The sequence below is a fragment of the Somniosus microcephalus genome, chromosome 17, assembly GCF_052327205.1.
Source record: "Somniosus microcephalus isolate GS21.2 chromosome 17, FLI_Smic_1.0, whole genome shotgun sequence".
Taxonomy (NCBI): domain Eukaryota; kingdom Metazoa; phylum Chordata; class Chondrichthyes; order Squaliformes; family Somniosidae; genus Somniosus; species Somniosus microcephalus.
Genome location: NC_141003.1, coordinates 66,077,383 through 66,101,682, shown reverse-complemented (window position 1 = coordinate 66,101,682; position 24,300 = coordinate 66,077,383). Strand labels below are relative to the sequence as shown.

At 55.0% G+C, this 24,300-nt stretch overlaps 1 protein-coding gene across 1 annotated transcript; it reads right to left on the bottom strand.

The window, feature by feature from the left end:
* Positions 1-558: 558 nt before the first annotated feature.
* LOC147105805 (inosine-5'-monophosphate dehydrogenase 1a-like) lies at positions 559-24,122 on the bottom strand. The gene is given in 12 exon segments (XM_086010565.1): positions 559-728; positions 2,431-2,563; positions 2,566-2,574; positions 5,518-5,661; positions 13,053-13,148; positions 18,040-18,130; positions 19,032-19,231; positions 19,663-19,750; positions 19,899-20,105; positions 21,104-21,178; positions 23,069-23,170; positions 24,068-24,122. Coding segments are annotated over 11 exon segments (1,233 nt in total). The 5' UTR covers positions 23,111-23,170; positions 24,068-24,122; the 3' UTR covers positions 559-580.
* Positions 24,123-24,300: the final 178 nt, after the last annotated feature.

The window sequence follows — 24,300 nt, the reverse complement described above, 5'->3', positions numbered from 1 at the left end:
GGGGGAGAGAAGAAAGGGAAAGAAAGAGGGAGCAAGAAGGGGAAGAGAGATAAGACAAGGAAGTGAAAGGAAAGGGAGAAGGGGAAAATTATTCAAGGCTAATTCTCCAGAATTATTACAGTCCAATAATTCCGAGCAAGAAAGTTGTGCATTAGATGAGTCTGTGACAATCCCTCTTCCTGTTTCCCCGACACCACTAACCGCTGCCCCACTACGTTGAATTTTGTCCCACTTTATTTAACATACAAAATTAACGGGCAGGAAAAGACCAGCTGGTCAATCACGCCTGCCCCACACTCATGATGGCCACAGCATCGTGACCAATCACTTCCTCCCTCCCCTGCAGCCACGTGATCTCCTGGGAGAGGCCAAACGACTAGAGAGGAAACCCAGGGTCAATAAGGGGAAGAAATATTTTTGAAAATGAGCTGGGCTGCAACTGGAGTCTTAAAATGACTGCCCCTCCTTGGTGGGTTTTCCAATCTACAAAGCAATTGTTTCTTGTCGTTTTCAATCTTATCCACGAAACAACAATGTTCGGATTAAATAGCGAGTGAAGGGGAATCACAGGCACTGGGGCTCACCGTAGGATGGAGAGGCTCTTGGCTCCGATGTCCTGGCATCCATGTTGTATCCCTGCGATCAGGTAAGGTGCGAACTTGTGGATCGAGCCCTTGTCCTGAATCGATCCAGACACTCCCTGGGCCACTTTCACCTTATCACCTTCACTGAACAGAACGCATGGCAGAATTACCATCGAGGGCAAAGATCCCACAAACTGCCCCATGGATCGAGCAGAGCCGGGGTACAATCATCCTGCCCACACACCCGGTCTGTGCTGAGTTAGTGGGTCGGGGAGGGGAGACGCTATTGCCCCCTGTAGTTGAATATTCTACCAACGCTCACCATGCAGGCTCATTCCCAAAGAGTGGCACTAGAGGATGTCCTGAGCCTGTGAAATCCGTATTACAGGTCGAGGGGGGGGAAAAGGGCGGGGCCGGGGCAGGGGCGGACTGGGGCAGGGCCGGGGCAAGGGCCGGACTGGGCTAGGGCCGGGGCAAGGGCGGACTGGGGCAGGGCCGGGGCAAGGGCGGACTGGGGCAGGGCCGGGGCAAGGGCGGACTGGGGCAGGGCCGGGGCTAAGGGCGGACTGGGGCAGGGCCGGGGCAAGGACGGACTGGGGCAGGGCCGGGGCAAGGACGGGACTGGGGCAGGGCCGGGGCAAGGACGGACTGGGGCAGGGCCGGGCAAGACGGACTGGGGCAGGGCCGGGGCAAGGACGGACTGGGCAGGGCCGGGGCAAGGACGGACTGGGGCAGGGCCAGGGCAAGGACGGACAGGGGCAGGGCCGGGGCAAGGACGGACTGGGGCAGGGCCGGGGCAAGGACGGACTGGGGCAGGGCCGGGGCAAGACGGACTGGGGCAGGGCCGGGGCAAGGACGGACTGGGGCAGGGCCGGGCAAGGACGGACTGGGGCAGGGCCGGGGCCCGAGGCACAGGGCAGACTGGGGCCCGAGGCTAAGGCGGACTGGGGCAAGGGCCGGGGCCCGAGGCAAGGGCGGACTGGGGCAAGGGCCGGGCCCGAGACAACGGCGGACTGGGCAAGGGCCGGGGCCCGAGGCAAGGGCGGACTGGGGCAAGGGCCGGGGCCTGAGGCAAGGGCGGACCGGGGCAAGGGCGGACTGGGGCAGGGCCGGGGTCCGAGGCAAGGGCGGACTGGGGCAGGGCCAGGGCCTGAGGCAAGGGTGGACCGGGGCAGGGCCGGGGCCCGGGGCCCGAGCAAGGGCGGACCGGGGCAGGGCCGGGGGCAAGGGCGGACTGGGGCCCGAGGCAAAGGGGCGGACTGGGGCAGGGCCGGGGCCCGGGGCAATGGCGGACTGGGGCAGGGCCGGGGCAAGGGCGGACTGGGGCCCGGGGCCTGAGGCTAAGGCGGACTGGGGCAGGGCCGGGGCAAGGGCGGACTGGGGCCCGAGGCAAGGGCGGACTGGGGCCCGGGACAAGGGCGGACTGGGGCAGGGCCGGGGCCCGGGGCAAGTGCGGACTGGGGCCCGGGGCAAGGGCGGACTGGGGCCCGGGGCAAGGGCGGACTGGGGCACGGGGGATGAGAATGGGGGTTAACTTATTTGGGTAGAAATGAGCCTTTTATGGGTTTTGTAGCAAATGATAAATCCTAATTTTTTGATTTGAATAAATGAACTTGTTCCGTTTTTAATGAATCACATGTAACTCACCCGTGTGACGGCATTCATTAAACCAGTTAAAATAGATCAACTGACATACAGGCTGCACTCTCAGTGAGGCTGCAGTTGATATCAGACGGAGGGGGCGGGGGGAGTCTATCTGCCCCTCAGTGCTCAGAGGGACATCCCAGGAAGCTGGTGATGACCCGAGTGCAGCATCCTGCCCAGTGACAGCGGCTCCCAGCCTTACCTGAAGTAGCGTTTCTGACTGTTTGTGTTTTTCTCCATTGCGTCCAAGGACCCCATGCCACGGTATTTCTTCAACCTTACTCCATCGGAGAAGAAGTACTCGCCTGGGGCTTCCGTGGTAGCCGCCAGCAATGACCCATCATCACTGGGGGGGGGGGGGGGGTGGGGGGGGGGGGGGGGGGCGGTGAGAGAGACGGAAGGAGAGAGGGGGAGGGGAAGAGAAACAGACAGCCGTGATAGAAAAGAGTGAGGCAAAGAAAAAAGGAGTGAAAATAGAGGAAAAGGAAGAAAGAGACGGAGGTTAATTTATTGAGGCTTTGAACTAAATTGGGTTCACATAATAAGTCACGAGAGTACGATTTGCTGCTTTCCCGGTTGAGTTAATTTCTGTCAGTTTCCCATCTCAGCTGCATCGCACGAGTTGGGTAATCATACAGCACGGGTTAGATACAGAGTAAAGCTCCCTCTACACTGCCCCATCAAACACTCCCAGGGCAGGTACAGCACGGGTTAGATACAGAGTAAAGCTCCCTCTACACTGCCCCATCAAACACTCCCAGGGCAGGGACAGCACGGGTTAGATACAGAGTAAAGCTCCCTCTACACTGCCCCATCAAACACTCCCAGGACGGGTACAGCACGGGTTAGATACAGAGTAAAGCTCCCTCTACACTGCCCCATCAAACACTCCCAGGGCAGGTACAGCACGGGTTAGATACAGAGTAAAGCTCCCTCTACACTGCCCCATCAAACACTCCCAGGGCAGGTACAGCACGGGTTAGATACAGAGTAAAGCTCCCTCTACACTGTCCCATCAAACACTCCCAGGGCAGGTACAGCACGGGTTAGATACAGAGTAAAGCTCCCTCTACACTGTCCCATCAAACACTCCCAGGGCAGGTACAGCACGGGTTAGATACAGAGTAAAGCTCCCTCTACACTGTCCCATCAAACACTCCCAGGGCAGGTACAGCACGGGTTAGATACAGAGTAAAGCTCCCTCTACACTGTCCCATCAAACACTCCCAGGGCAGGTACAGCACGGGTTAGATACAGAGTAAAGCTCCCTCTACACTGTCCCATCAAACACTCCCAGGGCAGGTACAGCACGGGTTAGATACAGAGTAAAGCTCCCTCTACACTGTCCCATCAAACACTCCCAGGGCAGGTACAGCACGGGTTAGATACAGAGTAAAGCTCCCTCTACACTGTCCCATCAAACACTCCCAGGGCAGGTACAGCACGGGTTAGATACAGAGTAAAGCTCCCTCTACACTGTCCCATCAAACACTCCCAGGGCAGGTACAGCACGGGTTAGATACAGAGTAAAGCTCCCTCTACACTGTCCCATCAAACACTCCCAGGGCAGGTCCAGCACGGGTTAGATACAGAGTAAAGCTCCCTCTACACTGTCCCATCAAACACTCCCAGGGCAGGTCCAGCATGGGTTAGATACAGAGTAAAGCTCCCTCTACACTGTCCCATCAAACACTCCCAGGGCAGGTACAGCACGGGTTAGATACAGAGTAAAGCTCCCTCTACACTGCCCCATCAAACACTCCCAGGGCAGGTCCAGCATGGGTTAGATACAGAGTAAAGCTCCCTCTACACTGTCCCATCAAACACTCCCAGGGCAGGTACAGCACGGGTAAGATAGAGTAAAGCTCCCTCTACACTGTCCCATCAAACACTCCCAGGGCAAGTACAGCTTGGGTTAGATACAGAGTAAAGCTCCCTCTACACTGTCCCATCAAACACTCTCATGGCAGGTACAGCACAGGTTAGATACAGAGTAAAGCTCCCTCTACACTGTCCCATCAAACACACCCAGGGCAGGTACAGCACGGGTTAGGTACAGAGTAAAGCTCCCTCTACACTGTCCCATCAAACACACCCAGGGCAGGTACAGCACAGGTTAGATAGAGAGTAAAGCTCCCTCTACACTGTCCCATCAAACACTCCCAGGGCAGGTACAGCACGGGTTAGATACAGAGTAAAGCTCCCTCTACACTGTCCCATCAAACACTCCCAGGGCAGGTACAGCACGGGTTAGATACAGAGTAAAGCTCCCTCTACACTGTCCCATCAAACACACCCAGGGCAGGTACAGCACAGGTTAGATAGAGAGTAAAGCTCCCTCTACACTGTCCCATCAAACACTCCCAGGGCAGGTACAGCACGGGTTAGATACAGAGTAAAGCTCCCTCTACACTGTCCCATCAAACACACCCAGGGCAGGTACAGCACAGGTTAGATACAGAGTAAAGCTCCCTCTACACTGTCCCATCAAACACACCCAGGGCAGGTACAGCACGGGTTAGATACAGAGTAAAGCTCCCTCTACACTGTCCCATCAAACATCATCCTGGAAAGATAACCCCCAGCTTCTTTTCTCCACTATCAACCATCACCTTAAACCCCTCTCCGCTGCACCTTCACCCCACCCCCCACCACCTCCAACAAGTGCAAGGAGCTCATGGACTGTCCCCCTCCCCTTCAAACCTGCCATCATCACCCTCCCTGAACCTTGCAAACTACCGTCCATCTCCAACCTCTCTTTCTTCTCCAAAGTCCTTCAACATGGTGTCACCTCCCAAATCCAAGCCCATCTTTCCTGCAACTCCACGCCACAGCACTGAAATCAAGCCTATATTGGATCCTGATTCCCTCGCATCTTAAGTTTAAAATTCTCATTCTCATGTTCAAATCCCTCCTTTGCCTCACCCCTCCAGATCTCTGTAACCTCTTCCAGTCCTACAACCAAGATCTCTGCACTCCTCCAATTCTGGCCTCTTGCCCATCCCTATTTTCATCGCTCCACCATTGGCGCCTGTGCCTTCAGCTGCCTTAGCTCTGGAATTCTCTCCCTAAGCCTCTCCCTCCTCCTTTAAGACCATCCTTAAAACCACCTCTTTGACCAAGCTTTTGGTCACCTGTCCTAATATCACACGTGGTTCGGTGTCAAATTTTGTCCCATAACGCTCCTGTGTGAAATGCCTCGTAGGGTTATTCTATGTAAACGCTATTTGTTGCTATTAATCGCATGCCTTGCCAAAACCTGGAAGAGGATGGAATATCGGGCAGGTACCTGTTGAGGCTCCCAAGGCCAGAGACTTCACCACATGTCCAACCGTCTGGATTCCGCCATCGGCGATGACCGGGACACCAAACCGGCGAGCGTACTCCGCCACTTTGTATACCGCGGTTCCCTGAGGTCTGCCGCACGCCATAACTGAAATAGAAATTAATTGTACAGATTAACCAGCTCAGTCTCTGCCCCCCCCGCATTGTGTCACTCTCCACCCGCTTCAGAGATCCGGCATTGTCCCAGGATTGGCCTCAGACAGTGCAGCCAAAGGAACAGCCTACTGTTGTCCCTGGGAGAGGGGACCTTTCACCCCCTCCACCCGACCCACCCACCCTCTAACAGAAGGGCAATGAACAGCTGCCTCACCAGTGGAGCAGGGAAGAGGGTGAACCTGCACACCACCCAAGCTGAATCTTGTAGACGGCTGATTCAGGCCAAACCTTGGGACGTTTTGCTATGTTAAAGGCGCTATATAAATGCAAGTTGTTGGAACAACCAGAAGCTCAACACCATCTAGAACACAACAGTTTGCTTGGTCAGTGCCTCTGACACTGGGCTTAGTACCCACCCCTCCACCTGTAGCTGCAGTATATATGATTTACAGGATGCACTGCAGCAACTCACCAAGGTTACTTCGACAGCAACCCCTCCTCCGACTACCATCACCAAGAAAGATGAGATCAGCAATGTCATGTGAACACCATCACCTCCAAGTCCCCCACCATCCTGACTTGGACATATATCGTTTTCCTACATTACAACAGTGACTACACTTCAAAAGTACTTCATTGGCTGTGAAGCACTTTGCAACGTCCTGAGGTCATGAAAGGCACTGGAGAAATCCAGATTCTTTTTCTTTCTTTCTTTCCATCATTGCTGGGTCAGTATCCTGGAATTCCCTACCTAGCCCTGTTGTGGCACCAGCCCCATTACAAGGACTCCTGGTTCAAGGAGAAAGCCCACCACTACCACCTACACAGGGCAACTAGGGACGAGCAATAAATGCCAGCCTTGCCAACAACGTCCACATCCCGAGAACCAAGATGGGCAGACCCACAGACCTGTATCAGCAGATATTGAAGACAAAGGAATATGGGAACCAGGTGAGGGCTTTGCACAGTCACCGTCCCACTAAGGCCACTGATCACCACTGTGCGGCAATTGTTGCCGGGAGACACCCCTGGGCTCAGTGCTGGAGGAGCTGAGAATTCTCAGTCACTGGCAGCAGCCTGCCTGCGATGCTGCTCACCGCCACCAGAGGGCAGCGGTGCACTGACCGAGATAACTGCAGTTGCTCCCGACACTAGCCCCATAGCGGCACTGCACACACTTTCCCCAGTTTGCCACACCCCACATCAGCTAAATCCCACCCAGACCAAGGGGATGGAGCATCTGCAGGAAAAGCATTTAAATCTCTATCAGACCCCTCTCCACCCACCCTCTCCAAACCTCCCCCACAGACGCTGGCGCCAGTCAAGTCTGCGCTAGTTGCTTTTTAAAATTCATTCTCAGGATGTGGGCATCGCTGGCAAGGCCAGCGTTTATTGCCCATCCCTAGTTGCCCTTTGAGAAGGTGGTGGTGGGTCTTCTTGAACCGCTGCAGTCCGTGTGGTGAAGGTACTCCCACAGTGCTGTTAGGGAGGGAGTTCCAGGACTTTGACCCAGCGACGATGAAGGAACGGCGACATATGTCCGAGTCAGGATGGTGTGTGACTTCATAAAATGATACAGCACAGATACAGCGAGGGAGCCTGGAAGCAAGACGCGAAGTCAGGTGGAGAAGGGGAATCCGGTTTGGGCATATGCTTCCCAGGGAAAGTTACTGAGTGTAAATGGGGGGGGGGGGGTCGAGAGATCATTCTTTTTATAGCAAAAAAACTACAGATGCTGAAACATGAAGTGAAAGTGCTGGAAACAGTCAGCATCTGGGAAGAGAAGGAAGGGTCAACATTCCAGGTATGGGTCCTCCGTCAATGTGTTCATACAATCACAGAATGATACAGCACAGAGGGCGGTCAGTCGGCCCGTCCTGCCTATGCCGGCTCTTTGAAAGAGCTCTCCAATTAGTCCCACTCCCCTGCTCTTTCCCCATTGCCCTGCAAATGCTTCCTTTTCAAGTATTTCGCTGATTCCCTTTGAAAAGGTACGACTGAATCTGCTTCCACCACCCTTTCAGTCAGGGCGTTCCCGATCACAACAACTGGCTGCGTAAAAAACATTTCTCCTTCTCTCCCCACACTCCTTTTACCGATTACCTTAAAATTTGTGTCCTCTGGTTATCGACTTTCCTTCCAGTTTCTCCCTATGTACTCTAACAAAACCCTCCAAAACCTAGAGGGGAAGTTGGAGGTGATGGTGTGCCCATGTACCTGGTGCCCTTGTCCTTCTAGGTGGTGGAGGTCGCAGCCTTGGCGAGTTTCCTCCTAGCCCCTCCCCCGGGTCCCTTTGTTTTAGTTACACTTCTTTGTATTTAGGTTCTCGGAATGTAGGAATCACTGTGGAAATGTTGCATTTATTGGCCATCCCTAGTTGCCTTGACAATTGGGTGAATCAACAACTGGTTGACTCGCTGGGCCGTTTCAGAGCAATCTAGGGGGGGTGGGTGTGGGGAGACAGAGACCCGAGCTGTTTCTCTTCTGCAGTCTCTTTATCTATTACTAGATCTTTGTTTCTCATTTTTAACCTCGCTGGTCTCTGTGTACCAGGACTTGGGGAGAGGGGCAGAGCCAGGGGCCTCGGTGTGAGTGAGGGTCGGAGAGCCAGGGGCCTCGGTGTGAGTGAGGGTCGGAGAGCCAGGGGCCTCGGTGTGAGTGAGGGTCAGAGAGCCGGGGGCCTCGGTGTGAGTGAGGGTCAGAGAGCCGGGGGCCTCGGTGTGAGTGAGGGTCAGAGAGCCGGGGGCCTCGGTGTGAGTGAGGGTCAGAGAGCCGGGGGCCTCGGTGTGAGTGAGGGTCAGAGAGCCGGGGGCCTCGGTGTGAGTGAGGGTCAGAGAGCCGGGGGCCTCGGTGTGAGTGAGGGTCAGAGAGCCGGGGGCCTCGGTGTGAGTGAGGGTCGGAGCAGAGGCCTCGGTGTGAGTGAGGGTCGGAGAGCCAGGGGCCTCGGTGTGAGTGAGGGTCGGAGAGCCAGGGGCCTCGGTGTGAGTGCGGGTCGGAGAGCCAGGGGCCTCGGTGTGAGTGCGGGTCGGAGAGCCGGGGGCCTCGGTGTGAGTGCGGGTCGGAGAGCCGGGGGCCTCGGTGTGAGTGAGGGTCGGAGAGCCGGGGGCCTCGGTGTGAGTGAGGGTCGGAGAGCCGGGGGCCTCGGTGTGAGTGAGGGTCGGAGAGCCGGGGGCCTCGGTGTGAGGGTCGGAGAGCCGGGGGCCTCGGTGTGAGTGAGGGTCGGAGAGCCGGGGGCCTCGGTGTGAGGGTCGGAGAGCCGGGGGCCTCGGTGTGAGTGAGGGTCGGAGAGCCGGGGGCCTCGGTGTGAGTGGGGGTCGGAGAGCCGGGGGCCTCGGTGTGAGTGGGGGTCGGAGAGCCGGGGGCCTCGGTGTGAGTGGGGGTCGGAGAGCCGGGGGCCTCGGTGTGAGTGAGGGTCGGAGCAGAGGCCTCGGTGTGAGTGAGGGTCGGAGAGCCGGGGGCCTCGGTGTGAGTGGGGGTCGGAGAGCCGGGGGCCTCGGTGTGAGTGGGGGTCGGAGAGCCGGGGGCCTCGGTGTGAGTGGGGGTCGGAGAGCCGGGGGCCTCGGTGTGAGTGGGGGTCGGAGAGCCGGGGGCCTCGGTGTGAGTGAGGGTCGGAGAGCCGGGGGCCTCGGTGTGAGTGAGGGTCGGAGAGCCGGGGGCCTCGGTGTGAGTGAGGGTCGGAGAGCCGGGGGCCTCGGTGTGAGTGAGGGTCGGAGAGCCGGGGGCCTCGGTGTGAGTGAGGGTCGGAGAGCCGGGGGCCTCGGTGTGAGTGAGGGTCGGAGAGCCGGGGGCCTCGGTGTGAGTGAGGGTCGGAGAGCCGGGGGCCTCGGTGTGAGTGAGGGTCGGAGAGCCGGGGGCCTCGGTGTGAGTGGGGGTCGGAGAGCCGGGGGCCTCGGTGTGAGTGGGGGTCGGAGAGCCGGGGGCCTCGGTGTGAGTGGGGGTCGGAGAGCCGGGGGCCTCGGTGTGAGTGGGGGTCGGAGAGCCGGGGGCCTCGGTGTGAGTGAGGGTCGGAGCAGAGGCCTCGGTGTGAGTGAGGGTCGGAGAGCCGGGGGCCTCGGTGTGAGTGGGGGTCGGAGAGCCGGGGGCCTCGGTGTGAGTGGGGGTCGGAGAGCCGGGGGCCTCGGTGTGAGTGGGGGTCGGAGAGCCGGGGGCCTCGGTGTGAGTGGGGGTCGGAGAGCCGGGGGCCTCGGTGTGAGTGGGGGTCGGAGAGCCGGGGGCCTCGGTGTGAGTGAGGGTCGGAGAGCCGGGGGCCTCGGTGTGAGTGAGGGTCGGAGAGCCGGGGGCCTCGGTGTGAGTGAGGGTCGGAGAGCCGGGGGCCTCGGTGTGAGTGAGGGTCGGAGAGCCGGGGGCCTCGGTGTGAGTGAGGGTCGGAGAGCCGGGGGCCTCGGTGTGAGTGAGGGTCGGAGAGCCGGGGGCCTCGGTGTGAGTGAGGGTCGGAGAGCCGGGGGCCTCGGTGTGAGTGAGGGTCGGAGAGCCGGGGGCCTCGGTGTGAGTGAGGGTCGGAGAGCCGGGGGCCTCGGTGTGAGTGAGGGTCGGAGAGCCGGGGGCCTCGGTGTGAGTGAGGGTCGGAGAGCCGGGGGCCTCGGTGTGAGTGAGGGTCGGAGAGCCGGGGGCCTCGGTGTGAGTGAGGGTCGGAGAGCCGGGGGCCTCGGTGTGAGTGAGGGTCGGAGAGCCGGGGGCCTCGGTGTGAGTGAGGGTCGGAGAGCCGGGGGCCTCGGTGTGAGTGAGGGTCGGAGAGCCGGGGGCCTCGGTGTGAGTGAGGGTCGGAGAGCCGGGGGCCTCGGTGTGAGTGAGGGTCGGAGAGCCGGGGGCCTCGGTGTGAGTGAGGGTCGGAGAGCCGGGGGCCTCGGTGTGAGTGAGGGTCGGAGAGCCGGGGGCCTCGGTGTGAGTGAGGGTCGGAGAGCCGGGGGCCTCGGTGTGAGTGAGGGTCGGAGAGCCGGGGGCCTCGGTGTGAGTGAGGGTCGGAGAGCCGGGGGCCTCGGTGTGAGTGAGGGTCGGAGAGCCGGGGGCCTCGGTGTGAGTGAGGGTCGGAGAGCCGGGGGCCTCGGTGTGAGTGAGGGTCGGAGAGCCGGGGGCCTCGGTGTGAGTGAGGGTCGGAGAGCCGGGGGCCTCGGTGTGAGTGAGGGTCGGAGAGCCGGGGGCCTCGGTGTGAGTGAGGGTCGGAGAGCCGGGGGCCTCGGTGTGAGTGAGGGTCGGAGAGCCGGGGGCCTCGGTGTGAGTGAGGGTCGGAGAGCCGGGGGCCTCGGTGTGAGTGAGGGTCGGAGAGCCGGGGGCCTCGGTGTGAGTGAGGGTCGGAGAGCCGGGGGCCTCGGTGTGAGTGAGGGTCGGAGAGCCGGGGGCCTCGGTGTGAGTGAGGGTCGGAGAGCCGGGGGCCTCGGTGTGAGTGAGGGTCGGAGAGCCGGGGGCCTCGGTGTGAGTGAGGGTCGGAGAGCCGGGGGCCTCGGTGTGAGTGAGGGTCGGAGAGCCGGGGGCCTCGGTGTGAGTGAGGGTCGGAGAGCCGGGGGCCTCGGTGTGAGTGAGGGTCGGAGAGCCGGGGGCCTCGGTGTGAGTGAGGGTCGGAGAGCCGGGGGCCTCGGTGTGAGTGAGGGTCGGAGAGCCAGGGGCCTCGGTGTGAGTGAGGGTCGGAGAGCCAGGGGCCTCGGTGTGAGTGAGGGTCGGAGAGCCAGGGGCCTCGGTGTGAGTGAGGGTCGGAGAGCCAGGGGCCTCGGTGTGAGTGAGGGTCGGAGAGCCAGGGGCCTCGGTGTGAGTGAGGGTCGGAGAGCCATGGGCCTCGGTGTGAGTGAGGGTCGGAGAGCCAGGGGCCTCGGTGTGAGTGAGGGTCGGAGAGCCAGGGGCCTCGGTGTGAGTGAGGGTCGGAGAGCCAGGGGCCTCGGTGTGAGTGAGGGTCGGAGAGCCAGGGGCCTCGGTGTGAGTGAGGGTCGGAGAGCCAGGGGCCTCGGTGTGAGTGAGGGTCGGAGAGCCAGGGGCCTCGGTGTGAGTGAGGGTCGGAGAGCCAGGGGCCTCGGTGTGAGTGAGGGTCGGAGAGCCAGGGGCCTCGGTGTGAGTGAGGGTCGGAGAGCCAGGGGCCTCGGTGTGAGTGAGGGTCGGAGAGCCAGGGGCCTCGGTGTGAGTGAGGGTCGGAGAGCCGGTGGCCTCGGAGCGAGGGTCACAGCACTGGGGATCAACCCCAGCAGTCTCTTGGACACTGGAACCCTGAAAGTGAAGTGTTGAGAATTACTCACCGCACATCCCAGAATTATATCCTGTGGTATATTCTATCAGCTAAAATGCACAATCAGAATGGGCACAGGACCCCGTACAATCAGCTTCCTACAAGCACTGAGTTATAGAGAAGTCCATTTTTGTTCTCCAGTTGAGGGATCTTTGTGCTGACCTTGTTGGGCATCTAGTGCCAGGTGTCAATCACTCACGGGTCAGAGTAAAGCTCTCTTTACTCTACTCTGGCCATGTTCCTCAGAAGAGTCCCTCCTACTGCACCTATCAAAAACGGCTAACAGAATGTCGGCCTTTATCTCAAAGGGGGTTGGATTACAAGAGAGGAAGTGATGCTTCCATTGCAGAGAGTCTTGGTCAGACCCCATCTGAATACTGCCTTCAGTTCTGGGCACCGCACCTCAGGAAAGATATATTGGCCTTGGACGGCCCTGGCGCAGATTCACCACAATTATATCAGGGATTAAAGGGTTAAATTATGAAGACAGATTGCATAGACTTGCTTTGAATTCCCTTGAATTTAGCGTTTGAGAGGTGATCTAATCGAGGTGTTTAATATGATAAAGGGATTCGATAGGGTAGATTGAGAGGAACTATTTCCTCTGGTAGGGGAGTCCAGAACAAGGGGGCACACTCTTAAAATCAGAGCCAGGCTGTTCAGAGGTGAAATCAGGAAGCACTTTTTCACACAAAGGGTGGTGGAAATCTGGAACTCTCTCCCCTAAAAGGCTGCAGATGCTGGGGGTCAACTGGAGCTTGCAAGACTGGGACTGATCGATTGTTGTTGGGTGAGGATATCAAGGGCTATGGAGCAAAGGCAGGGCACTGGAGTTGAGGTACAGACCAGCCAGGATCTAATAGAATAGTGGAACAGGCTCGAGGGGCTGAATGGCCTCCTCCTAATCCTATGTTCAAGTTCACATTTTTCCATCTTCCACATTAGTCATCCTGTTCCAAGTTCGACATGGTTCTGTGCTGTGATCCGGAGCCAGACCGCGTGATGCCATTTCACGGAGGACCCTTACAGGCTTGTTCATCTCATTAAATCTGGATTGCATTTGGATCCCAGTCCGAGGTGAATGGCTGGATCTATCCCGCTGCCCCACCCAATCCTCTATGCACATCATCCTTTCCCTGTAACCTCTTCCCGCTTCCCCCTGATCCCAGACCCACCTTCCTGAGTGATGCAGATCGAGCCGCAGCCCATCCCGACCCGTAGAGCGTCCACTCCCGCGTCAATCAGGTTTTTGGCTTGTGCCGCGGTTACCACTGTGAAAGGAGAGGAAGAGAAGGAGGGTTAAAATCTAAGTGGAAGGAAGGCAGTATCAGATCTCCCCATAGCCTGGGGTCCCCCTACAGCAACAACCTCCATCCTCAAACTCCCTACCCTTCAGATAGCCTCTGGACTTCACTCACCTGCTTGATCAGGGGTGTGGGGAATGGTCAGGTGCTTCCCAACAACCACGGGGCAGGAGTGAGAGAACAGGTCATTTTGCTCGTGAGACACAGAAAAGCACAAGAAAAGGACATTCAGCCCATCAACCCCATTTTGGCCACAGCCCATGAGCACTCTACCCTATCGTGGACTCTACCCACCCATTTAATCTCCTCCCACAGCCCATGTGCACTCTACCCACCCATTTAATCTCCTCCCACAGCCCATGTGCACTCTACCCACCCATTTAATCTCCTCCCACAGCCCATGTGCACTCTACCCACCTATTTCATTTCCAGCTGTGTCTCTGCTGAACTGGTTCTACTGGTTTTCCAGCTCTGCTGGTTTGTAGGTAGCAGCTCCACTTGCTGTCCGGTGACTCGTTCTACCGGTTTTCAGCTTTGCTGGTCACTGGTTTATGGTTTTACTTTCCCTCCGCCGCTTTGATCTACGGTGACCTCCAACTTGTGTCAATTTAGCCACCATCTTTCTGCACCGCTACCGACTCTCATTCCTACAGCAACAACCTCCATCCTCGAACTCCCTACTCTTCAAATAGCTTCTGGACTTCACTCGCCTGCTTTGGACAGCGGTTCGTCGATGTTCCGTACGTCGGCTTGTCCTTCCATGGGACCTCTGACTCTGGTCTCCCTACTATTGTCCCCAACCTATTCCCTGCTACCAGTGTGGTAAACCACTTTTATCGTTCACTATCGTTACACTATAGTTATCACTGTTATATTGTTATCACTGTTCTCACTGTTGTATCACTATACGAGGTCGCCTCCTGTCACGCTGTTATACCTGGGCTGACCATCACTGACTCCGCCCATGGCTCCACCTACCTGCCCAGGTATAAAGGTAGTCGACTGGCTGGTATTCCTCCTTGTTGGATCCGATCACCCATGAGGGTGGGCTCTGTTATTTAGTCAATAAAAACCTATAGTTACTTTCCTAACTCGTCGCTTTTCATTGGACGAATTGATAGGTATATCAACCAGGAAATATGTATTCCATTAATTATTACATTTAAACAGGCCGATGTAACCTGAGCTTTTCCCGTGTCCATTCTCGTGCGCACTTTGGCTGCCGCTCCGGACCCAAGCCATTCCATTCCCCCCCCCTATTTTCCTTTTCTCTCTCTATCCCTCCCTGACTGCACTCTCCTGTCATCATGCCTTCTTTCATCTCTCCTCTCTCGGATACACTGCCCTCCCAAATCCCTACCCCAATCCTTCATTACTCTTCGACCTTCCTACTCTCTGCCGCCGTCCCAGCTTGACTCCCTCTTAGATAAGCCCACAGCTTCCCTCTGTGCCTCTCTTGGCATCCTACGAAGGGCCCATCGAGGCACTCGTCACTACCGCCTTACGAGCAGCAACCCCACCTGTCCCATCCTACTCTCTCGCCGACCTTCCTGCCCCAGCGTGCCCACTGGGGGGAAATCTTGCCAATCTCCTCCCCATCCAACTCATCCCCCCCAGCGCTGACCCTGTGGGCCAGCCATCACCGACCCTCCGCATCTCCCTCCAGAACGTCCATTCACCTGCGAACAAGGCCCTTGCCATCCGTGAGCTTATCGTGGATGACTGCATCGATATCATGGCCCTGACGGAAAGTTGGTTGAGGGGTGATGACACTTGACCCTTAAATGAAGCCTCCCCACCTGGCTATGCCTTCCACCACTTGCCCCACTCAGACCGCCGTGGTGGCGGTGTGGCTCTCATCACCAAATCACAACTTGGTCTGTCCCCCTAATCCTTCGGCAGTTTCTCCTCCTTTGAGCATCTCACCTTACCCCACCCCCTCATTTAAAATTCTTGTTCTCTACCGCCCACCCAAGTACCATAAAAATTTTATTACTGAGATATCTTCACTGTTCTCCTCCCTCAGCCTCTGTACCGAACGACTTCTCATCCTCGGTGATTTCAACCTCTATCTCAATTCATCATGCTCTCTCTCCTCCGAGTTCACTAGCCTCCTATCCTCTCTAATATCTCCCTCCATGTAAACTCCCCAACCCATATTCACGGCCACCCCCTCGACCTTGCCATCTCTCGTGGCCTCGCTACTCCCATCGTGTCAACTGCAGGTAAGGCCATCTCTGACCATTTCCTCCTATCGCTCTCCACCACATCCCCCTTCCACCCACCACCCCACCCCCAACCCAACTTCCTTCTGTGTCCACCCCTGGAAAAAACTCTCTCCCAACTGCACTTATGAAATCCCAACTGTCCAGCCTTTGGCCTTCCATTCACCATGATATTTCTGCAGCTACCGATCTGCTCAACCACACCCTCACCACCACCTTTGATGCCCTAGTCCCAACTAAAACAATTACCCTCTCTCACCCTGGCCATTCCCCCTGGTACGGCTCTCATCTTCGCTCCCTTAAGTCTAATGGACAGACTCGAACGGATATGGCGGATAACTGGTTTAGCCATTCACCGCCAGACCTGGCTGGACCACATAAAGCGTTATCGGGTCCTGCTCTCGTCTGCCAAAATTGCTCACTATTCCAGAATCATTCTGAAATGCAAAGATAAACCCCGGCTCCTATTCTCTACTGCTAACCGTCTTCTTAAACCCCTCTCCCCTGTCTCCTCCACCCTCACCTCCGACAACAAGTGTGAGGAGCTCATGGACTTCTTTGCCTCCAAGATTGAGACCATCCGTTCAGCTGCCTCTGCCACTTCCCTTCCTTCCCCAAGCCCAACGGGCCAAACTTCCTCTAAGGTTCCCCCCTGCCCTAGCCCTGAACTCACATCTTTCTCCAGTTTCTCTCCGATCTCCCCTCATGACCTCTCTGCGCTCATCTTGTCCATGAGACCCACTTCCTGCTCCCGCGACCCTATTTCCACCAAACTGCTGACTACCCGACTTCCTTTTCTGGCTTCCATGTTAGCTGACATTGTTAATGGTTCTCTGTCCTCAGGTACTGTCCCCCTCTCCCTCAAATCTGCCGTCATCACCCCTCTCCTCAAAAAACCAACCCTTGATCCCTCCGTCCTTGCAAACTACCGCCCCATCTCCAACCTCCCTTTCCTCTCCACAGTCCTTGAACGTGTTGTCGCCTCCAAAATCCTTGCCCATCTTTCTATGTTTGAATCCCTCCAATCAGGTTTCCACCCTGTCACAGTACCGAAACGGCTCTCATCAAAGTCACAAATGACATCCTTTGTGACTGTGACAAAGGTAAACTATCCCTCCTCGTCCTTCTTGACTTGTCTGCAGCCTCTGACATGGTTGACCACTCCATCCTTCTCCAACGCCCCTCCAGCGTCGTCCAGCTGGGTGGGACTGCACCCGCCTGGTTCCATTCTTATCTATCTAATCATAACCAGAGAATCACCTGCAACGGCTTCTCTTCCCGCTCCTGCATAGTTACCTCTAGTGACACCAAGGATCTATCCTTGGCCCCTCCTATTCCTCATCTACATGTTGCCCCTTGGCGACATCATCCGAAAACACAGCGTCAGTTTCCACATATACGCCGACAACACCCAGCTCTACCTCACTACCACTTCTCTCGACCCCTCCACGGTGTCTAACTTGTCAGACTGCTTGTTCGACATACAGTTCTGGATGAGCAAAAATGTTCTCCAATTAAATATTGGGAAGACCGAAGCCATTGTTTTCGGTCCCCGCCACAAACTCCGTTCCCTAGCCACTGACTCCATCCCTCTCCCTAACATCTGTCTGAGACTGAACCACACTTTTCGCAACCTTGGTGTCATATTTGACCCTGAAATGAGCTTCCGACCACATATCCGCAGCATAACTAAGACCGCCTATTTCCACCTCTGTAACATGGCCCGTTTCCGCCCTTGCCTCAGCTCATCCGCTGCTGAAACCCTCATCCATGCCTTTGTTACCTCTGGACTTGACTATTCCAATGCACTCCTGGCTGGTCACCCACATTCCACCCTACATAAACTTGAGGTCATCCAAATCTCGGCTGCCTGTGTCCTAACTCGCACCAAGTCCCATTCGCCCATCACCCCTGTGCTCACTGACCTACATTGGCTCCCAGTTAAGCAGCGCCTCGATTTCAAAATTCTCATCCTTGTTTTCAAATCCCTCCATGGCCTCGCCCCTCCCTATCTCTGTAATCTCCTTCAGCCCCACAACCCCCCCCCCACCCCCCCGAGATATCCGCGCTCCTCTTGAGCATCCCTGATTATAATCGCTCAACCTTTGGTGGCCGTGCCTAAACCTCTCCGCCTCGCTACCTCTCTTTCCTCCTTGAAGACGCTCCTTAAAACCTACCTCTTTGACCAAGCTTTTAGTCACCTGCCCTAATTTATCCTTATGTGGCTTGGTGTCAAATTCTTTTTGTCTTAACATACTTCTGTGCAGCGCCTTGGGACGTTTTACTACATTAAAGCCGCTATATAAATACAAGTTGTTGTTGTTGTTGTTTAATCTCCCTCCACATCCTATGTACACTCTACCCACCAATTTAATCTCCTTCCACAGCCCATATACACTCTACCCTATCGTGGACTCTACCCACCCATTTAATCTCCTCCCTCAGCCCATGTACAAACTCCCTCAGTATTGCACTGAACTGTCAGCCTGAATTATGGGCTCAAGTGCTCGAGTGAGACTCGAACCCACGACCTTCTGACATAGGCAAGAGTGCTACCAACTGAGCCAAGCTTACAAGGGGGAAGGGAGATGGCGGAAGGGGGTAAAATACAGCCAGTGTCGATCTTCACTTACCATTCCCACCAACCACCTGCAGCTCCGGATATTTCTGCTTAATGTAACGGATCATGTTTATCTGGAAGACGGAGTTTCCCTGAGATGAATCCTGGAATTGAGGGACAAATGAGGATTACAAAAATAATCCTAAAAGTGTAACATTGCCCCCCCCTGCCATCCCCCTTCAAATTGTGCTGTGGGATCTTCTATGCCCACCCAAGAGGGCAGGTGGGGCCTTGTTTTAACGTCTGATCCAAACGACGGCACCTCCGTCCCAACGACCATCAGTCATGGCTCAGTTGGCAACACTCGCGCCTGAGTCAGAAGGTTGTGGGTTCAAATCCCTCTCCAGGGGGAGTACAAAAATCTAGGCTGACACTCCACGGCAGTACTGAGGGAATGCTGCACTGTTGGAGGTGCCATCTTTCGGATGAGACATTAAACCGAGGACCCGTCTCCTCTCTCATGTGGCCATAAAAGAATCCCATGGCATTATTTCGAAGAGGAGCAGGGGAGTTATTCCCGATGTTCTAACCAATATTTATCCTTCAATCAACATCACTAAAAACATTATCTGGTCATTATCACATTGCTGTTTACGGGAGCTTCCTGTGCGCAAACTGGCTGCCGCATTTCCTACATTACAACAGTGACTACACTTCAAAAGTACTTAATTGGCTGTGAAGTGCTTTGGGACATCCTATGGTTGTGAAACGTGCTGTAGAAATACAAATCCTTCCTTCTGTCTTGCTTTTTTTCCTCTGACAGTGCGCCGCTCCCTCAGTACTGCACTAGAAGTGACGGCCTGGATTATGTTCTTATGTCTCTGGAGTTGGACTTGAACCTATGACCTTCTGACTCAGAGGCCAGAGAGCGACCCACTGAACCTAAGAGTCGTCGTCAATGGACGTGGATGTGAATGGAGCCAGGTCTCAAGGTGGCGTCACTGCTGACCACTGAGTCACGGCAGACAAAATCTCAACTGTCCTGAATTCCTGTTTGGTTCTTACCAACACAACGACATCCACCCCAGCCTGCATCAAGAGATCCAGCCGGTATTTATCATCCTCCCGCGTTCCGATGGCTGCGCCACAGAGCAGCTGTTTCCGCGAGTCTTTCGAGGCCAGCGGGTAATCCCGATTCTTCTTCAAGTCCGTCCGTGCAATGATTGAGATCAGCTCGTCTGCATCGTTAACGATTGGCAGCTTCCCTGAACAGACAGGAAAAAGACTGGTCACTCTCAGCCCCCGCGGGCGGCACCGGTCACTCACAGCCCCCGCGGGCGGCACCGGTCACTCACAGCCCCCGCGGGGGGCACCGGTCACTCACAGCCCCCCGCGGGCGGCACCGGTCACTCACAGCCCCCCGCGGGCGGCACCGGTCACTCACAGCCCCCCGCGGGCGGCACCGGTCACTCTCAGCCCCCCGCGGGCGGCACCGGTCACCTCACAGCCCCCCGCGGGCGGCACCGGTCACTCATCCAACTCACATTTCTCCTCTTCCTCCCCGTACTGTTCTCCATGATTTCCCCTGCCCCGTTCCCAATGGTCTCTTCCACTCCCCCCACCCGTTCCCCATGGGGCCCCCACCACCGTTCCCCATGGCACCCCCTCCCCCACCATGTTATTAAGGTGTCGGTACCTTTCTTGCTGCGTTGTAGTATTTCATTGGCTTCCTTGAGGGTCACACCAGCTGGAGCGACAACCAGGTCGTCCCTCTTTGTCATCACCTGAACACCAAAAGGGGCAACATATCAAGTGAGTCAGCGTCTCCCCCATACAAAGTCAGGCACCACACACAGAATAAGGAGTACATTACTCCAGACAACACTGCCCCTGTGTAACAGTTCTAGTTTATAATACATGTGCTTCTTATACCTCGTTCAAGGCCGTGTCATAGTCCTTCTCCGACAGGAAGTCGATATCCCGCGAGGTGACGATCCCCATCAGCTTGCTTCCCATCTTTCCCGTTTCAGTAACTGGAATACCCGAGAAGCCGTGGCGCAATTTGGCTTCGAAGACGTCCCCAACCGTGTGGTGGAGGCTCATGACCACCGGGTCAGTGATGAAGCCCTGCTCGAACTTCTGCAAGAGGCGAGACACATAGATGTGAATTGCGCATGGGTTGGAGGGGGGCGGTGGGGGGGGAAACGGCCCCACCTGAATACGGTCTCATCGCAGCACTGGGCAGTGGGAAGGAGGGTACATCCGAGGGGAGGGGGGAGAGACTTGGGCCCCCAGTACACACCCTGGCATCACATCGCATCAGTTACAGAGGCATTAGGTAGCTGGGAGCTTTTCCTCGTCGAGCCAGGTGGATTATAGAAATAATTTTAAATCTGAGATTTATAAGATTTTTGCTAGCCAAGGGTATTAAGTGATACGGAGCCAAGGCGGGTGGATGGAGTTCAGATAATCGGATCAGCCATGATCTAATTGAATGACGGAACAGGCTCGAGGGGCTTAATGGCCATCTCCTGTTGCTATGTTCCTAAAAGAGACCCCCTCAGAAAAAAAGTGAGAATCTTACGCAGAAATATACCTTCAAATCAAGGAAAAAAGAATCCCAAGTTATTCAGCTGAAAGAAGGGAAGGAGGTGCGAGAGAGAGAAAGGGGAGGAGAAAGTGAGAGAAAAGGAGAGAGTGAGAGAAAGGGGAGGTGAGGGAGGGGAAAAAGATAGAAGAGAAGAAAAAGGAGGAGGAAAGAACAGAAAATGAAGGATGGTTATTCCATGTGACATTCTGCAGCGCTCCCTCAGTGCTGCTCTGGGAGCATCAGCCTAGATTATGGGTTCAAGTCTCTGGAACCCACAACCTTCTGACTCAGACGAGAGTGCCACCCACTGAGACAAGGTGACAGATTTTTATATTGTGTACATCACGATAGCAAACATTAGTTACTTCCCATCACGCTTGACTCACCACAGCAATGCAACAGGAGTGGAGCTAAATAATATTTTAACAAATCCTGACTAAATGCAATGAAGTAAATATTTTGAGATTTTTGCAATTAATTTCAGCTCTACTAAATCTCAAGCTAGTCACAGCAAAGTGAACCGTGCAAACATACGAGTGGAGCCCACCTTAACCTTGCGGACCTCATTAGCTTGAAACTCCGGGGTGCAGTTGTGGTGGATGAAGCCGATTCCACCCATTAACTAGAGAGAAGGACAGAAAGAAAAATGTCACATCAAATTCACCACGAGTCAAGCAGCCCTTGGATCAGGTAACCTGTAGTCCAACTGGATGTGCCTGCTTCTAGCTAGAGCACTACTGGATGCCAGTGCTGGGGAGCAGAACACAGTGCAGCACGGGTTAGGTATAGAGTAAAGCTCCCTCTACACTGTCCCATCAAACACTCCCAGATCCCTGTATTACACCCAGTGCAGTGCCTCCATCTTTTCATGCACCAACCACCCTCTCAACACAGCAGCCCAGTACAAAATTAGGACAATTCGATGATGTGGAAGAAGAGATGTTCAACCATCAGGAGGGCTGGGTCCAACCCAGAGCCTAGAGCTGAGAGGAGAGTGTTCTACCAGAAGTCTAGCCCTTCTCCTACCAGCATTGGCTTTCCATTCTTCTTACACAAGATGTAAAGTCGAGACAACATTTCATGAAATAGTTGCAGAAGTAATATGAATTGTCAATCTGAGGCAGACAACAACTGTTGAAACTTGTATTGAACCTTAGTTAGTCCACACGTGGAGTAGTGTGCACAGTACTGGTCTCCATATTATAAAAACAATATTGCGGCACTGGAGAAGGTTCAAAAAAGATTTACAAAATGGTAGCCAAACTGAGAGATTATAACTTACCAGGAAACAGTGAACAGGCTGGGGCTCTTTTCTCTAAAAGAGAGAGAAGGCGGAGGGGTGACCTGATAGAGGTTTTTAAGATTATGAAAGGGTTTGATAGAGTAGACGTTTCCACTTGCGGGGGAGACCAGAACAAGGGACCATCAATATAAGCTAGTCACTAATAAATCCAATAGGGAATTCAGGAGAAACTTCTTTACCCAGAGGGTTGTGAGAATGTGGTACGTGCTACCACAAGGAGTGACATGAATCTTGTCATTCATGTGGAAATGACTTATGAAATGATACTGGGCGGCCTGCTGGTGGCGCTGTCCAGGGAGAGTATAAATACTCGGGCATGGGCCCAGCTTGCTCAGGACATTCTTTAACAGGAACTAGTGAAGGACACAACTAGATCTCCATGTTGAAAAACAGTTGATTACAGCCTTGTTTAATACTTAGACCAAGTGCCTAGTAGTTTTCTTACGTCAAGGAGTAGTTGAGGCAAGTAACATAGATGCATTTAAGGGGAAGCTAGATGAGCACATGAGGGAGAAAGGAATAGAAGGGGATGCTGATAGAGTTAGATGAAGAGGGGTGGGAGGTGGCTCGTGTGGAGCATAAAGACTGGCATAGACCAGTTGGGCCGAATGGCCTGTTTCTTTACTGTAAATTCTATGTATGAATATTTGGTCAATTTGACTAAAAGATTAGAAGTACAAGTCCAGTTAGAACACTTGCCAAACATTCCTGGTAGGTATCTGACACCAAAACACAAGAGCGAGGCTCTTTGCTGCTGGCTCCAGGTACAGCAAGTTTCTAAGGAAGGTGTTCAAGTCGAAACAGAGCGATTGGATCACGAGGGGGCCGTCGCCACATTGCATCATAGAATGAATGATACAGAACAGAAGGGAATGACATTCGGCCCATCGCGCCTGTGCCAACTCTTTAGTACAGCTATCCAATTAATCCCACTCTCCTGCTCTTTACCCATAGCCCTGCAAATGTTCTCTCAAGCATTTATCCAATTCCCTATTGAAAGTTACCATTGAATCTGTTTCCACCACCCTTTCAGGCAGTGCATTCCAGATCACAACAACTCGCTGGGTAAAAAAATGTCGCCTCTGGTTCTTTTGCCAATCACCTTAAATCTGTGTCCTCTGGTTACCGTTACGATCTGGTGATGGAAGTGGCTCAATTACAGAACCCGCGTGAAGAAAAGAACACGGGCGTCTTTCTCTCAACACTCACCCCCATAGCGATCGCCATGCTGGACTCGGTCACTGTGTCCATGGGAGAGGAAATGAGAGGAGTCTTCAGGGTGATTTTCTTGGTGAGAGCGGAAGTCAGGTCCTAGTGGGAAGAAAATTTAAATGTTTCTTGTGAGACACAACCCGCCTGAACTGGATAAATCAGTTTTATTTGTTCCATAATCCATTCCAAACCCCCACACACACACATCATTGAACTAAAACCCCAAATTCTGAGACTAGACCCAGGGAGTGAGTTACAGGCTGGAATCTAATTGAGGGATTCGGTTGGTTTATATATAGAACGACAGATACGCGGGAGTGAGTTACAGGCTGGAATCTAATCGAGGGGTTTGTTTTAAGAAGCTTGCTCTGACACTTGCTGACCACAAGTCAGAAAAGTTGAAGTTTTCCACAGAAGAACAGCGCTCCGCTAAAGGCAAACCGTAACGAGGCTCCCGCTGCAGCAAAGACGCTGCACGTGAACCCACCCCCTCTAGCTGCAAGGACCACGACAAGTGTGAACAACCCTGCTTTCCCCCTCCCTAGTTGGAAAGCAGTGCCATAAAATTCAGGCTGGTCGCAGCTGTAGAGGCAGCTGGAAGATCACCAGTTTCAGTCGACAACACCCCAGTTGCACATTTTGGGGAACCCCTTGCACCCATATTTCAGGTAAATGGGGTGCGACCCTACAGGGGTAGAGCGGCCGTCCATTCCAGGGGGGTGGTTGGGGGGGGGGGGGGGCAACGGAGGGAGGGAGCAAGAGGGAGCGAGACAGACCGAGCGAGACAGAGAGGGAGAACAAGAGACATACCGAGCGAGAGAGAGAACAAGAGAGAGAGAGAGAGAGAGAGACTGTGTAGATTTCCTGTAGTCTGGTTTGGAGATTATGAGCACGGTGATGAGGTTCTGCGGGTCTGACGTTCGCTGACCTAAGATAATTCATAAACCAATCCTGCTCTCTACGCCTGCCTGGAAATGAAGGATTTTCATAACTCACCACTTCATCAGCAGCAAAGTCAATGAAACCGGGAAGAATCAGGAAGTCACTGGGTAGAGAAAAAGAGGGGGAAAAAAAAGGATAAATTATCAGATAAAACCAGTCATACATCACCAGCAGGGAGCGTTACAGAGACAGCCTGGGTTAGGAGCTCGCCCCTGGTCCCAATCAGTCCCACACAGTGATGCTCCCCCTTCCAGAAGGCACAGACTCCTTGCTGGGTGGGGTACCAT